Here is a 16,983-nt window from a genome sequence, read left to right as displayed (position 1 = left end):
CTGCATTTTACAAGGGATTAAAATAAGTATTATATTCGTCCAGTGGAATTTACATTCGCTGCATATGGATACTCTAGATGTACTATTAGTTCATAAATTTTATTGTTTGGTGATATATATAAAAACAAGGATAGAGGATAGAGGTAATTCTGTTTCAAAATGTGTTAAAATTTAAAGGTTGTTAAAAATTTGATTTTTTAAATAATTGTATAATAAATCTAGTTAAGAACAATAAACACTTCTTTTTATGTTGTGTACTTATTGTAATGAAGCTAGTTCCTATAATATAATAGGTAAAATAAGCAACGACATAAAGAGTAACAATCTCTTAAAAAAAATAACCACCTTCACATTCAAAACTTCACTTTTGAAGAGAAATATTACAAGATTCGGTTTTTCTTTGTTTTGATTTTGGCAAAAAAGTCGCCAATTCACGCTGTAGTGTTGTATAAGGACCACCACTACCTTCAGTTTTTGAGATGGTTCAACTGTTGAAGATAGCTGCAGAAAACGCCTGTTCATCTACCATGTGTCACAACGTCATTGCGAACTTTTTAACTGACGTTAAAATCCAACAAAATGGTGTAAGAAACAGAAAGATTGAAGTCAAGAAATAGAAGATGGAAAAAATACTTAGACTACAACTAAAAAGCAAAGAGAAACAGTTGAAATTTTGGTAAAAAAGACAAAAATGAAGAAAATGATTTGTTGTTTTTAAATTACTTTCAATTCCTATTTATTTTGCAGAATTTTGCAACTAGTTACCGACGATTTGTGGTCCCACCGGACAATTTTTGAACCAGGTTCCAGATTGTTACCAAGCAGAATTTGTTATTAAGAAAAGCCTGTCAGTTTTGATATCATCTGTTAATAATAATGCTTCAGCAACTTTTTTTATAATCTAATGAGATATGTATCCATATTTCCTGTGTTTAGAGTTAACCATTTACTTTTAATAATAATGAAAAAACTTTCAGAGTTTAAAAAAATATATTTGTAGTCACTGCTACACGTGTTTCGGTACACAGTACCGTCTTCAGGCAGAAGAGAAACTGTTTCTCTGAAGACGGTACTGTGTATCGAAACACGTGTAGCAGTGACTACAAATATATTTTTTTAAACTCTGAAAGTTTTTTCATTATTATTAAAATTAATATGGAGTTTAAACACGTATCAGCCTCATCAATACAAACATTAACTATTTACGGTCTGATAATTTCCTGGGGCCAAATTCTGCTGTCTTGTCAAATATAGAATCGTACTCTAACCTTCCTGTCTCTTTTCCATAATTATTAACAGCAAGAAAAAAATTCATCTATGCCCCTTTATTAAAAAACTGCAAAATTACAATCATGCCACCACACAAAAATTCTTCAGTTTCTAATTTGTGTCGTTTCATTAAATGTCGGCGGAATAGCACGTTCTCCAACAATTTCATTGCCTAAAAAGTAATATATTTTCTTAGTCCTTGACACCTGTAGAGGTGTTCGTCCGTTTGCGTCCACCGCGTATTTATTTGCACCAGATGCGACCAAAGCTTCCACACCCCTGTAGAACCCATTTTCACAGGCTAAATGTAAGGGTGTCTTGTCCAACTTCCCAAAAACATCCAGTACTGCCCCACTATCAAGAAGCAGAGTTAATGTCGGCAGATTCCCGTATTCACAGATGCTATGTAGCGGTGTGTTGTTAAAGTGGTCTGCAGCGTTCACTTGGGCACCAAACTGTATCAACCGTTTCGCCGTTGCGTGCTGACCTACGCTTGCGCAGTAGTGTAGTGGAGTCTTGCCTTCAATGTCTCTACTATCCACAAAAACTCCTTTCTGTATCAAAAATTTGATTATAAAAATGTTGCCCCCCATACAAGCAGCATGAAGAGAGGATTTTCCAGTGTAATTATTAACATCGTATACAGAAGCTCCCTTTGCCACCAAAAGACGAACGATTTCGAGGTGGTTTTTCATACACGCTAGATGCAAAGGTGTCCACCCTTGACCGTTTTTGGCACTCATATCGACGTCCGTCTCCAGCAAAATTCTGACAATCGCATCAAGTCCTTGTCGACAAGCCAAATGCAGAGGCGTCTCCCCATTCAAGTTTCTGCCATTAACCAGAACCCCAGTTTTTATTAGCAGCGTAACAATATTCTCGAACCCACTTTCACACGCTATGTGGAGCGCAGTCCTCCCGGAATAATCCTCTATGTTGAGCAAGGCCCGCATCATCAGCATTAACGTCAATACTTCCACATTGCAGTCGGCGCAAGCTTTGTGCAGAGGTGTCTGCCCATTTTCAATTCTGATGTTTAGAGAAGCCCCATGCAGAATGAGAATCCGGACGGTTTGGTAGTTGCCCTTTCGACAGGCGTAAGAAAGTGGTGACTGGCCGTCCAAGGTCATGGCGTTTACTTGGGCACCCTTCCGGATTAACAATTTGACGAGGAAGGGGTCGTCCTTCATGCAAAGCACATGCAAAGGTGTATTACAGTGTGCATCGAGGGCGTTGGGGTCGGCGCCTCTTTGGAGAAGTAACTCTATGACGTCCATGTTGCCTCTTATGCAAGCTGCGTGGAGTGGGGTTAGTCTTAATCTGCTTCTGACGTGGATGTTCTCACCCTCATCGAGGAGGGATCTGACCTTGACCCAGTCGTTTGTGAGACAAGCTGTATGGAGTGCACTCCATTTGCCTGAAAATTGAATCGAAGTGGTAATGAAAATGTTTATGGGTAATTGGGTGATTTATGGGACGTTTAATCTGTACACAATGTGGACAGTACTAGACAGTCCAGCAGTTGTAAGTCCACATAATTGACTATGGACATTTGCTGTACAAATCGACAAAGTTTAAAGTTTGTTCATTTGAGACAACGGAGAAAGTTAAGTCAAGTCGGGTCAGGTCATGTCAGGGCAGGTTACATCAGGTCAGGTCAATTCATGTCAAGTTAGATCATGTCTTAATTAACTAGAAATATTTTTATGCATACAATATACTTCTTTTATGAAAAATGGAAGCATAGAGCTGAAACTTTGCTAACAATATAACAAAACTTTCACGAATCGACTGCTTTAAACGAAAATGCCGATTCTTGTGCCGTTTTGGAGTTACGTTCTGTTAAATAGAAATAAATGAAGTAGTTAACGATGCGAAACTGGATATATTAGCGATTCCAAAAACAAAAATCTATTTCAGGTGTAAGGTTTTCGTTCTTGAGATTTATTCTTATTTAAATTTAATTGGTTCCCAATAGACCAATCGTCAGCCAGCCAAGTAATCTTAAATTTTTTGTTATCAATATCTTGCTTAGTTTTAAATTTTTAGCGCTTATTATAGTATCGCCCACATACAAAGAAACATGTCTATCTATTAGATATTCAGGTAAATCATTAATATGTATTAAAACTAAAACTGGCCCCAAAATAGAACCTTGCGGAACTCTGTGGACGATTTTAACACAACCATATAATTTGTCATTAATTTTAACGTACTGTGTTCTGCTGCTCAAGTTGGATATCAACTTAGTACTACCTGGATGAAAATCATAAAGTAGTAACTTCCTTATTAATATCTGTTGTGAAACGCGATCAAACGCTTTACTTAAGTCGAAAAAATTGTGACGTCCTTCTAACGGCCAGGCGAGCTCCTTCGTCGTCGCGGGGTGATGGGTCGATCAACTGTCTTTGCCTTGGGCGCCAGTGTGCCATGAGAGGGCACACAGAAAAAAAGATGACAGGAAAGCCGAAGAAGAGAAAGAAAGAGGAGTAGAATAAGTAGAATAAAGAGAAGAAAAGGAAGGAAAGGGAAAAAAGGGAGAAGCAACGAATACCCGGTGTAATCACGTATATAATGAGGATTTGTATGTACAAAAAAATGAATATAAATTGGGGGGGCGGCGGCAGCTCGTTGGTAGGCGAATAGATGACCCTGGTGAACCGGCGACCCGTGACGATTTAAGGCAAAAAAAAAAAAAATTGGTCTAAAGAGTTTAGACAGTACTTCCCTCGCTGTCGGAAACGTGACGACTGCATGCCTATTATGTTTTGTTTTTTTTTCGCAGTGGATTTCAAAGAATTCGGTTTTGTAGTTCCTGAGTAAATCAATAAAATAAGTTTACGCATTCATTATTTTTTTGAGTCACCCTGTATATGCAAATCTAAAAAATATGAATGGAGTGATAGATCACAAGTACAGACTCATCATATTTTGTACATTTTAGATATGATTTATTCGGCAAACTTTTGAGCTGACGTCATCAAGTTTGTGGAGGGGATAAGCAAATATATTTTGACTAAACATTTATTATGCTCTTTATAACCTTAAAACATCTGCAAGATTTCAAAGCATTCGGTTTTGTGGTTCCTGATTAAATCAATAAAATTAATTTACGCATTCATTAATTTTTTTGAGTCACCCTGTATATGCAAATCAAAAAAATATGAATGGAGTGATAAATTACAAGTACATACTCATCATATTTTGTGTATTTTAGACAGGATTTATTTAGCAAACTTTAGATTTTTCGACTTTTCGATTTTTTATTTTCTCGATTTTTCAACTTTGCAATGTTTCCATTTTTTTGGTGTTTCAATTTTTCAATTTTCAATTTTTTGATTCTTCAAAATTTTGATTTTTCGTTTTTCCAATTTTTTGATGTTTCGATTTTTCAATTTTTCCAATTTCCGATTTTTCGATTCATCTATTTTTCGATTTTTCGACTTTTCGATTTCTCAATTTTCCAGTTTTTGGATTTGCCGATTTACAGACTTATAAATTTTTCAAGATTTAAGTTCTGGAATTTTTCATACATGTGTCGATTCAATTTACGGTTTTTCGATTTCTCGACTTTTCGATATTTCGATTTCTTGATTTTTATTTTTCCAATTTTTCAACTTTACAATGTTTGAATTTTTTTGGTGTTTCAGTTTCTTAATTTTGAATTTTTTGATTCCCCAAAATTTCGATTTTTCGACTTTTCGATTATTTATTTTCACGATTTTTCAACTTTGCAATGTTTCAATTTTTTTGGTGTTTCAATTTTTCAATTATGAATTTTTTGATTCTTCAAAATTTAGATTTTTCGACTTTTCATTTTTTTACTTTCTCGATTTTTTAGTTTTTTGATTTTTCATTTTTAAGTTTTTTTGATTTTTCAATGTTTCGAATTTTCGATTTTTTTATTTCTCGAGAATTCCATGTTTCGATTTGTCGAATTCGGGTTATTTTGATTTCTGTTTTTCAGGTTTTCGATTTTTCCACTTTTTGATTTCTGCTCGATCTCTTCAAATTTCAATTTCTTGTTGTTCACATTTTAGATTTTTTATTTTTCAAATTTTCAATTTTCTGATTTTTTATTTTCCATTTTTTTCGATTTTTCGGCTTTTGGAGTATTTAGTTTTTCGTTTTTCCAATTTTTTGATGTTTTGATTTTTCAATTTTTCAATTTTTCAAGTTCTTACCTTCTCAATTATCGATTTTTTCAATTTCCGATTTTTCGATTTATCTGTTTTTCGATTTTTCGACTTCTCGATTTCTCAATTTTCCAATTTTTGGATTTTTCTATTTACGGACTTACAAATTTTTCAATATTTAAGTTTTGGAATTTTTCATAAATATGTCGATTCAATTTACGGTTTTTCGATTTCTCGACTTTTCGATATTTCGAATTTTTGATTTTTATTTTTCCAATTTTTCAATTTTACAATGTTTCAATTTTTTTGGTGTTTCAGTTTCTCAATTTTGAATTTTTTGATTCCCCAAAATTTCGACTTTTCGAATTTTCGATTTTTTATTTTCTAGGTTTTTTAACTTTGCAATGTTTCAATTTTTTTGGTGTTTCAATTTTTCAATTTTGAATTTTTTGATTCTTCAAAATATTGATTTTTCGCCTTTTCAATTGTTTTATTTTCTCGATTTTTTCGTTTATTGATTTTTTGAATTTAAAGTTTTTTTCATGCCCTAGTGTCTCAATATTTTAATTTTTCGATTTTTCGATTTCTCGACTTTTGAATTTTTGATTTTTCGATTTTTCAATTTTTCGATGATTCGATTTTTCTACTTCTCAATTTTTCAATTTTTCAGTTTTTCAAGTTTTTATCTTTTCAATTTTTCGATTTTTCTGCTTCTCGTATTTCGACTTCTCGATTTCTCCATTTTTCAATTTTTGGATTTTTCTACTCACAGACTTATAAATTTTTCAGTATTTCAGTTTTGGAATTTTTCATATGTCGATTCAATTTACGGTTTTCCGACTTTTCGATATTTGGATTTCTTGAGTTTTTATTTATTTCAATTTTTCAACTTTGCAATGTTTCAATTTTATTGGTGTTTCAATTTCTCAATTTTTAATTTTTTGATTCCCCAAAATTTCGATTTTTCGACTTTTCGATTTTTTATTTTTTCGATTTTTTAGTTTTTTTTATTTTTTATTTTTAATTTTTTTGATTTTTCAATGTTTCGACTTTTCGGTTTTTTTTTTCGAGACTTCCAAATTTCGATTTGTCGAATTTGGGTTATTTTGATTTCTGTTTTTCAGGTTTTCGATTTTTCCACTTTTTGATTTCTCGATCTCTTCAAATTTTAATTTCTTATTCTTCACATTTTAGATTTTTGATTTTTCAAATTTTCAATTTTTCGATTTTTTATTCTCCATTTTTTTCAATTTTTCGGCTTTTGGACTTTTTAGTTTTTCGTTTTTCCAATTTTTGATGTTTTGATTTTTCAATTTTTCAATTTTTCAGGTTCTTACCTTCTCAATTACCGATTTTTTCAATTTCCGGTTTTTCGATTTACCTATTTTTCGATTTTTCGACTTTTCGATTTCTCAATTTTCCAATTTTTGGATTTTTCTATTTACGGACTTATAAATTTTTCAATATTTAAGTTTTGGAATTTTTCATACATATGTCGATTCAATTACGGTTTTTCGATTTCTCAACTTTTCGTTATTTCGATTTCTTGATTTTTATTTTTCCAATTTTTCAACTTTACAATGTTTCAATTTTTTTGATGTTTCAGTTTGTCAATTTTGAATTTTTTGGTTATTCAAAATTTTGATTTTTCGACTTTTCGATTTTTTATTTTCTCGATTTTTTAGTTTTTTTATTTTTTATTTTTAAGTTTTTTGATTTTTCAATGTTTCGACTTTTCGGTTTTTTTTTTTCGAGAATTCCAAGTTTCGATTTGTCGAATTTGGGTTATTTTGATTTCTGTTTTTCAGGTTTTCGATTTTTCCACTTTTTGATTTCTCGATCTCTTCAAATTTTAATTTCTTATTGTTCACATTTTAGATTTTTGATTTTTCAAATTTTCAATTTTTCGATTTTTCATTTTCCATTTTTTTCGATTTTTCGGCTTTTGGACTTTAGTTTTTCGTTTTTCCAATTTTTTGGTGTTTTGATTTTTCAATTTTTCAGGTTCTTACCTTATCAATTATCGATTTTTTCAATTTCCGATTTTTCGATTTTTCTGTTTTTCGATTTTTCGACTTTTCGATTTCTCAATTTTCCAATTTTTGGATTTTTCTATTTACGGACTTATAAATTTTTCAATATTTAAGTTTTGGAATTTTTCATACATACATATGTCGATTCAATTTACGGTTTTTCGATTTCTCAACTTTTCGATATTTCGATTTCTTGATTTTTATTTTTCCAATTTTTCAACTTTACAATGTTTCAATTTTTTTGCTGTTTCAGTTTCTCAATTTTTCAACTTTGCAGTGTTTCAATTTTTTGGGTGTTTCAATTTTTCAATTTTGAACTTTTTGATTATTCAAAATTTTAATTTTTCGACTTTCTATTTTTTTATTTTCTCAATTTTTTAGTTTTTTGATTTTTTAAATGTTAAGTTTTTTGATTTTTCAATTTTTCGGCTTTTCAATTTTTTTGTTTCTCGAGAATTCCATGTTACGATTTGTCGAATTCGGATTATTTTGATTTATGTTTTTCAGGTTTTCGATTTCTCCACTTTTTGATTTCTCGATCTCTTCAAATTTCAATTTCTCGATGTTCAAAATTTAGATTTTTGATTTTTCAAATTTTCAATTTTCGATTTTTTATTTTGCATTTTTTTCGATTTTTCGGCTTTTGGACTTTTTAGTTTTTCGTTTTTCCAATTTTCCTATGTTTCGATTTTTCGATTTCCCTATTTTTCAATTTTTCAGGTTTTTATGGTCTCAATTTTTATATTTTTTCAATTTTCGATTTTTCAATTTTTCAATTTTTTGATTTTTCTATTTACGGACTTATAAGTTTTTCAATATTTCAGTTTTGGAATTTATCATACGTCCATTCAATTTACGGTTTTACGACTTTTCTATTTCTCCATTTTTTGGATTTCAGTTTTGCAATATTTCAGTTTTTTGGTGTTTCGATTTCTCAATTTTTTATTTTTTTATTCTCCAAAATTTCAATTTTTCGACTTTTAGATTTTTTGATTTCTCCAGATTTCGATGTTTCGATTTCTCAAATTTGGGTTATTTTGATTTTTTTCTTTCAGTTTTTCGGTTTCTCCACTTTTCGATTTCTCGATCTTTTCAAGTTTCAATTTCTCAATGTTTAATTTAGATTTTTGATGTACCAAATTTTTGATTTTTTGGATTTCTCGATTTATCGAGTTTTCGATGTTTCTGCAACTGTTCAATTTCCCGATTTTCAAATGACCGACGTTTCGATTTATCGAATTTGGGCTATTTCGAATTCTCGAATTTTTCATGGTCCAGTGTCTCGATTTTTCAATTTTTCGACTTTTCGATTTCTCGATTTTTGAATTTTTTGATTTTTCGTTTTTCCAATTTTTTGATGTTTCGATTTTTCAATTTTTCAATTTTTCAGGTTCTTACATTCTCAATTATCGATTTTTTCGATTTCCGATTTTTCGATTTTTCGATTTTTCGACTTCTCGATTTCTCAATTTTCCAATTTTTGGATTTTCCTATTTAGGGACTTATAAATTTTTCAATATTTCATTTTTGGAATTTTTCATGTCGATTCAATTTACGGTTTTTCGATTTCTCAACTTTTCGATATTTCGATTTCTTGATTTTTAATTTTCCAATTTTTCAACTTTGCAATGTTTCAATTTCCCAATTTTGAATTTTTTGATCATTCAAAATTGTGATTTTTCGACTTTCTATTTTTTTATTTCTCGAGAATTCCATGTTTCGATTTGTCGAATTCGGGTTATTTTGATTTCTGTTTTTCAGGTATTCGATTTCTCCGATTTTTGATTTCAAATTTTCAATTTTCGATTTTTCATTTTGCATTTTTTTCGATTTTTCGGCTTTTGGATTTTTAATTTTTTCGTTTTTCCAATTTTTCGATGTTTCGATTTTTCGATTTCCCAATTTGTCAATTTTTCAATTTTTCAGGTTTTTATGGTCTCAATTTTTCTATTTTTTCAATTTTCGATTTTTCAATTTTTCAATTTTTGGATTTTCTTATGTATATGTAAACTTTTCAATATTTCAGTTTTGGAATTTATCATGTTTTCCAATTTTTCGACTTTACGATTTTTTGGTTTCTCGAGATTTCGATGTTTCTGTTATCAAATTTGGGTTATTTTGATTTTTGTTTTTCAGTTGTTCGATTTCTTCACTTTTCGATTTCACTATCTTTACATGTTCAAATTTTAGATTTTTGTTTTTTCAAATTATATCGGTTTCACGATTTTACAATTTTCGAAGTTTCGATTTATCGAATTTGGGCTATTTCAATTTTTCGTTTTTTCGATTTCTCAACTTTTGTTTTTTTTTTATTATTCGTTTTTCCAATTTTTGGATTTCCTAATTTTCAGTTTTTCAGGTTTTTATCTTCTCGATTTCTAAATTTCTTAATTTTTGGATTTTCCTGTTTATTTATTTAGAAGATAGCATTTGAATGAGATTTTACTAACAAAAAATTCACTAAAATCGACACACAGGAGCAACATAACCTCAAAATATTTTTTGCAAATTATGCATACGGAATAAATCCGTTTAATTTGTCCTACAATAACCATCACACTGAATAAAATAATTCAATATAAGTTGTTCAAACGTATTAATTTCAATAATAATCGTGAATATAATTCCAAAAAACCTAGAGAAAAAAAGTACCCAAATTACTCGTAAAACACTTTATCAAAATTCACAACCTTACTACATTACAAATTATTATGACACAACAAGACCATTAACTCTTTGTCTTCTTGCTCATGGGTTATTCGCTTTCAACATGTACACCATCTAAGAAATCAAGTACGTCCACATGGTCAAAAATCCTGGCCAGATCTCTGGGTCGGTTCCCATTATCATCGACCATATTCAAATCGCCGCCCCTTCCAAGCAACTCCTGCGCAATCTCCACCAACCCATACCGACAAGCCAAGTGCATGGGCGTCTGACCCACCTTCCCAGCGAGATTCACCCCTCCCCCATGGTCAACCAGCAATTTGACCATCTCCAAATCCCCATTCTCGCAAGCTAAGTGCAGCGGCGTGTAATTCAACCCATCCACCAAACTGAGTTGGGAACTATCCCATTCGAGCAAAATTTTAATGACCTTAAAGTGTTCCTTGATAACACAATAGTGAATGGGTGCTTTACCATCTTCGTCAATTTTATCCAGGGAAGCCCCTTTCTCAATCAGGATTTTGGCGACGTCAGCTTGACCCCAGTAACAAGCTGCATGCAAAGGGGTTTGTCCACCCTCATCCACGGAGTTCACCCAAGCCCCATTTTCCAACAAAAGGGACACGATTTTGTCGTGTCCCCGATAGGCAGCTAGATGCAGCGGACACTGCTCTTGCATGTCCTGCGAGTTTACGTTGACGTTTCTCTCCACCAGAAATTGAACCACCGGCAAGTTTCCTTCTTTGCTGGCCTGGTGCAAGGGCGTGCTTCCATCCAAGTCCTGCACATCCAACTTGGCCCCATACTCCGCCAGAATCCTCAAGATCTGCACGTTCTGGTACTTCGCTGTCAGGTGAGCCGCCGTGGCCCCTTCGAAGTCCACGACGTTGACCCTCGCGCCCTCCTCCACCAGCAGCTGGAGGATATCCGCGTCGCCCGCTTCGCACGCCCGGAACAGCGGCGTCTGCATGTAGTTATCCCGGGCGTCGATCTCGGCGTCGTGGTCGAGCATGAGCTCCGCGATCCCGTAGATGCCGTGTGCGCAGGCTCGGTGCAACGGCACGTAGCCGTACTGGCTCTCCGGGATGTTCAAGCAGGCGCCGCTTTCGATCAAGGTCTTGACGATGTCGTAGTTGGAGTTGGCGCAGGCTTTGAAGAGCGCGGTTTCTTGGGACTTGTCCACCAGGTCCAACTGGGCTCCGTTGTTGATCAGTAGTTTGACGAGATCGTTGTCGCCTTGGTTGCAAGCGATGTGGAGGGGCGTTTCGCCCTCGGAATTGGATTTGTTGATGTCGGCGCCTTTTTTCAGGAGGAGAGTGACGATTTCGCGTCGGTTCCATAGGCAGGCTTGGTGGAGGGGGAGCTCGTTTTTTTCGTTGGGGGCGTTGACGTCGACGCCGGTGCCGATGAGAGCGATGGCGAGGTCGTAGTTTCCGACGGAGCAGGCGTGGTGGAGGGTCCTGTTCTCTCTATCTGGAATGTAGAGTCACAGTAGTAGTGGGGGTAGGTGAACGACGAGGATTTATTTAAGACATATGTCATTTTGACATTTCAAATCTACTATCTGTTTAGAACCAAAATCATTGATTTCTGTTTCTTTTGCACGTTATTTAAAATTTTTTGACACTTCAAGGTCACAGAGCGTCGTCACCATACCGTCAATCAGCAATATCAAAAAGTCAAAAGACTAACGTTGTACAATTCTACAACAGTTCTACAGTTCAGCTATAGATTGTTCGGTTTTTAAGACACACTTCTTTAATTTTTTCAAATGGAATAACCTGTATATTTTTTCAGATTCTGATTGACTTTTTGAAATTTCGATGTAACGTTGCCACGTTATTCCAATTTTCTTGATTTTTATAGCAAATTTTACAAATAAATGTCAATAGGGTTATTTTTGAAATCCGATACTATGTTGTAGTATAAATAAAATTGAGCCTTAATACAAAAAGAGTTTAAAGAAAATTAATGAAGATTTTATATATAAGACACTCACCGACATATTGAAACATACAGCACAAAAAATAGAGTAAGATGCAATAATAACGTATACAGTGTTCTATTTGCACAAACTGGAGTACCTATAGATATATTTGGAAATTGAATTTTAGAATTTTCTATAAACACTCCGTATATTAAAATTTTATTTAATTGTCAAAGTTTTCGACTTAACATTTTTCCGATTATGAATTTTTCGATTTTTCAGTTGCTTGATTATTTTTAGTTTATCATTTTCCAATTTTTCTACTCTTGAGTTTTTGATTTTTCGGCTTTTGAAACTTACAATTATTCTATTTTTCGATTTGCGAATTTTCTGTATTAAAATTTTTCTTTTCTTTGAGTTTTCTCGATTCGCATTATTTCAAATTTTCAATTTTTTATTTTTCAGCTTTTGAAATTTTCAATTATTCCATTTTCTTGATTCTTTAATTTTTCGATTACCAAATTCTCGATTTGCACTTTTTAGAGTTTCCAATTTTTTAGTTGATAAATGTTTGCTTTTTCAAATTTTCGTTTTTAATTTTTCGATTTTTCAGTTGCATGATTTTTAATTTTCCGATTTTTTACTTTTCCATTTTTCGATTTTCGATTTACAATTTACAGATTTTTATATGATCGATCTTTCGATTTTCCATTGTTTCATTTCCCCAATGAGTTTTCAATTTTAAATTGTTAAATTTAATTAAATAATAATAATAATAATAATTAAATTTAATTTTAAATTTTTCGTTCCTTCAGTTTTTCCATTGACAAATTTTCCACCTTGATATCTTGCGATTTTTCAATTTTTCAACTGGCAAATTTGGATTTACAGCTCTTAAAGATTTAAATTTTTAATTTTTCAGCTTTGGACATTTCGATTATTGAATTTTTTGATTTGCAATTTTTTGTTTTTTCAATTATTCGATTTTACAATTTTTCATTTCTCGACTTTTTAGTTTCTTGCTTCTTTAATTTTTCGACTACCAAATTTTCGATTAGCACTTTTTCAAGTTTCCAATTTTTCAGTTTTTCAGTTTCATGGTTTTTAATCTTCCGATACTTTAGTTTTCCATTTTTTAATTTCCGATTTACAATTTACAGTTTTTCAATTGATCGATCATTCGATTTTCCAGTGTTTCGTTTCCTCACTTAGGCCCGGTATTTCAGTGGTGTTTAATTTTAAATTGTTCAATTTTCGGATTTTTTAATTTTTCATTTCTTCATTTTTTCAGCTGGCAATTTTTCAATTTGCAGCTTTTCAATATTTAAATTTTTGATTTTTCCGCTTTAAAAGTTTCAGTAGTTCAATATTCCAATCTACAATATTTCGTTTTACCAATTTTTGGATTTTTCAATCTATATACTTCTTCAATTTTTCGACTTCAGTTTGCAGATCTTTGAGTTTTCCGTTCTCCAATTGAACTATTTTTCAGTTTTTCGTTGTTCAATTATTTGATTTTTCAGTTTCTTGATTTCTAATTTTCCGATTTCTCAATTTTTCATTCTTCGATTAATTAGTTTTCGTTTAAATTTTGCAATTTTTCTTCAATTTTTGTCTAAACATTTCGATTTGAAGTTTTTCAAGGTTTCAATTTAATGTTTTCAGTTTTTCATTTTTCAATTTCCAAAATTTTTCATTATCCAATTCTTGGATTTGCAATTTCCAATTTTTCGAGTTTTCAATTTTTTAGTTGATCGATTATTCGATTTTTCAGTGTTTTGTTCCTTCAATTCTTCGGTTTGTAGTGTTTCGAGTTTTCAACTTTTTATTTTTTAACTTTTAAAGTTTTCAATTTTTTAATTTTTAGCTTTTCGTTTCTTCAATTTTCGATTTTCGGTCTTTCCAGTTTACAACTTTAAATTTTTAAATTTCTTACATTTCAACTTTTGGATTTTTCGTTTGTTCAGTTTTTCGATTTATAATTTCTCATACAATTTTTTCAAGTTTTTAGATTAGTTTTCAATTTTTGGTTTTTCAGCTTTTGAAATTTTCAAAATGTTTCGATTTATTAATTTTTCGATTCTTCAGTTTTTCGATTTGCAGATTTTCGAGTATTCAATTTTACAGTGGATCGATTTTTGGTTTTTAATTTTCCGATTTTTCAATTTTCCAATTTTCGATTTTCTATTTGTAATTTACTATTTTTCACTTAATCAGTTTTTCCGGGTTTCGTTTCTTTAATTTTTGGACTTTTGATTTTTCAGTTTCTGAAATTTTTAATTATTCAGTTTTTGGATTTGCATTTTTTTTAAGTTTTTGATTGTACAATTTTTTGTTTCTATAATTTTTCGATTTCCAATGCCACAGTTATCAATTTTTTATTTTTCAATTTTTCATTTTTTAACTTTTAAATTTTTTATTTTTGTTCTCACCAATTTATCGATATGCAATTTTTCGATTATACGATTTTTCTATTTAACAATTTTTCAGTTTTATAACTTTTCGTTTCTTCTTGTAGTTTTTTCAGTTTGCAATTTTAAATTTTTAAGTTTCGTTTCTGAGTTTTCAATTTTTTTTTCAAATTTTTTTTATTTTTCAATTATTCAATTTTTCCTTTCTTCAATTTTTTAATTTGCAACTTTTCATCTTCCAGTTTTTAGATTTTTCAATTCTTCGATTTACAGATTTTCAAGCTTTCAATGTAAAGTTTTCAGTTTTTGAAATTTTGAATTACCCAATTTTTCGAGTTGCGCAATTTTTTACTTATAATTATTCCGTTTTAAAATTTTTTGATTTTTCAATTATTCATTTCTTCAATGATTTTCGAGTTTTCAAGTTTACAATTGATCGATTTTTCGATTTTTCTTTTTTAATTTTTTTAGTTTTCAGGTTCTTGATTTTTAAGTTTCTAATTTTTTTATTTTCCCTTTTTCGATTCTCCATTTAATATAATTTATTACAGTTTTTTAATTGATCGATCATTCGATTTTCGAGTATTTCGTTTCCTCCATCAGTTTTAAATTTTTCATTTTTCAACTTTTGAATTCTTCAATTTTTCAGCTGGCAATTTTTCAATTTGCAGCTTTTCGAGATTTAAATTTTTGATTTTTCAACTTTTGAAATTTTCGATGATACAATTTTTCGTCTCCTATTCTTCAGTTTTTGTATTTTTCAATCTTTTTGCTTTTTCAATGTTTCAACTAGCGCTTTTTCAGTTTGCACATTTTTGAGTTTTCAGTTTTTCAATTGAACGATTTCTCAATTTTCCATTCTTCGATTAATTAGTTTTCGTTTTTAATTTTGCAATTTTTGCGATTTTACAATTTTGGATTTGTAATTCCGTTCAATATTTCGACCGGTTACTTTCCGAGTTGCAGTTTTTCAAGATTTAAATTTTTGATTTTTCAGCTCTGAAATTTTCAATCGTCTCCCATTCTTCGATATTCCATTTTTGGATTTTTCAGTTCTTTTGCTTCTTCAGTTACTCGACTGGCACTTTTTCAGTTTGCAGATTTTTGAGTTCTCAATTTTCCGATTGACCGATTTTTCAATTCCTGGATTTTTCAATTTTTTGATTTTTCAGTTTCTTCGATTTTCGATTTAGAATTTACACTTTTTTAATTGATCGATCATTCGATTTTCCAGTGTTTCGTTTCCTCAATCAGTTTTTAATTTTAAATTGTTCAATTTTTTATTTTTCCACTTATGAATTTTTCAATTAATCAGTTCTTCGTTGCTTCAGTTTTTCGATTGTCAAATTTTTCAACTGGCAATTTTTCGATTTGCAGTTCCTGCCGATTTAAATTTTTGATTTTTCTGCTTTGAAATTTTCAATAATTCAATTTTTCAATGTAGAATATTTCGTTTTTCGAATTTTTCGATTTTACACTTTTTCGTCTCCAATTCTTCGATGTTCAATTTTTGGATTTTCAATCTTTTTGATTCTTCAGGTTTTTTTTTTGAGTTTTCAGTTTTCCAGTTGACCGATTTTTCAGTTTTTCGACTTTCAATTTTCCATTCTTGGTTTGTGCGAACTTTATTGTAAAATTAATTAATAATAGGATTGATTGTGCGTCCTTACTATCGAAAGTTGAATTTAATGTGCCGCAATTCTCTTCACGACATGTAGTTACCTTTTATGTGCCGTCTCCACGCACGAACGTCTTATGCCGTTCACCGATTTCAGTGATGTGCAAATGTGCAAATAAGCTCGTGAGTGATGTTTTCTTGGGTTAGTCCTGTTTGTATTATGGTCGAGAGTGCTGTTTTTTCTTTTCTTTTATTTAGTTATTTGTATATTTATTATTATGTATTTTTTTTATATTTTGTCCTGTAATTAGGGAAACCTGTGGGACAATAAACTTATTATTATTATTATTATTATTATTTTGATTTTAATTTTGCAATTTTTCGATTTGTAATTTTCTTCAATTTTTTGACTGGTAACTTTTCGATTTGAAGTTTTTCAAGGCTTCAATTTAATGTTTTCAATTTTTCACTATTCAATTTTTAGATTTGCAGTTTTCCGTTTTTTCGAGTTTTCACTTTTTTAGTTAATCAATTATTCGATTTTTCACTGTTTCGTCACTTTAATTTTTCGGTTTGCAGTGTTTCGAATTTTTTATTTTTCGTTTTTCAATTTTTGATTTTTCAACTTTTAAAGTTTTTGAATTACAATTTTTCTATCATACAATTTTTCGATTTGCACAGTTCTTCGAATTCCAATTATTTCATTTTAAAACGGTTTCGATTTTTAATTTTTCATTTTTCGATTTTTCAGCTTCTTGATTTTTAATTTTCAGATTTTTTAATTTTTCATTTTTCGATTTTCTCTTTGCAATTTAATAATTTTCATTTAATCAATTTTTCAGTGCTTTGTTTCTTCAATTTTTAATTATTTAGTTTTTGATTCTGATTTGACAATTTTTTTGATTGTATAATTTTTCGATTT

General features: G+C 30.7%; 2 protein-coding genes across 2 annotated transcripts; both read right to left on the bottom strand.

Annotated features, from left to right (window-relative positions):
- Positions 1–1,373: 1,373 nt before the first annotated feature.
- Positions 1,374–3,701, bottom strand: LOC135130774 (ankyrin-3-like). The gene is made up of 4 exons (XM_064058195.1): positions 3,627–3,701; positions 3,407–3,565; positions 2,761–2,824; positions 1,374–2,686 (listed from the first exon to the last, which is right to left on the bottom strand). Exons 1-4 carry the CDS (start codon positions 3,699–3,701, stop codon positions 1,374–1,376), a joined length of 1,611 nt encoding a protein of 536 aa, XP_063914265.1.
- Positions 3,702–10,193: 6,492 nt separating this feature from the next.
- LOC135130773 (ankyrin repeat, PH and SEC7 domain containing protein secG-like) lies at positions 10,194–11,759 on the bottom strand. Its single transcript, XM_064058194.1, has 2 exons — positions 11,744–11,759; positions 10,194–11,578 (listed from the first exon to the last, which is right to left on the bottom strand). Exons 1-2 carry the CDS (start codon positions 11,757–11,759, stop codon positions 10,194–10,196), a joined length of 1,401 nt encoding a protein of 466 aa, XP_063914264.1.
- Between the last annotated feature and the right edge of the window lie 5,224 nt (positions 11,760–16,983).

This window comes from Zophobas morio, unplaced genomic scaffold (assembly GCF_036711695.1).
Source record: "Zophobas morio isolate AGI-343-1 ecotype UQ-CSIRO unplaced genomic scaffold, CSIRO_AGI_Zmor_V1 ptg000018l, whole genome shotgun sequence".
Lineage (NCBI taxonomy): Eukaryota > Metazoa > Arthropoda > Insecta > Coleoptera > Tenebrionidae > Zophobas > Zophobas morio.
Note: the sequence above shows the minus strand (reverse complement) of the source record. Positions and strands in the feature narration are given on the sequence as shown.

Excerpts from the sequence above, each read along its gene's own strand:
- LOC135130774 (XM_064058195.1), bottom strand. The coding sequence starts at position 3,701 with ATGGCACACTGGCGCCCAAGGCAAAGACAGTTGATCGACCCATCACCC. Across the intron at positions 2,825-3,406 it reads AAGGTTCTATTTTGGGGCCA|CAAATGTCCATAGTCAATTA; the intron begins GTTTTAGTTTTA and ends CGATTTGTACAG. Across the intron at positions 2,687-2,760 it reads TCTAGTACTGTCCACATTGT|GCAAATGGAGTGCACTCCAT; the intron begins GTACAGATTAAA and ends TTCAATTTTCAG.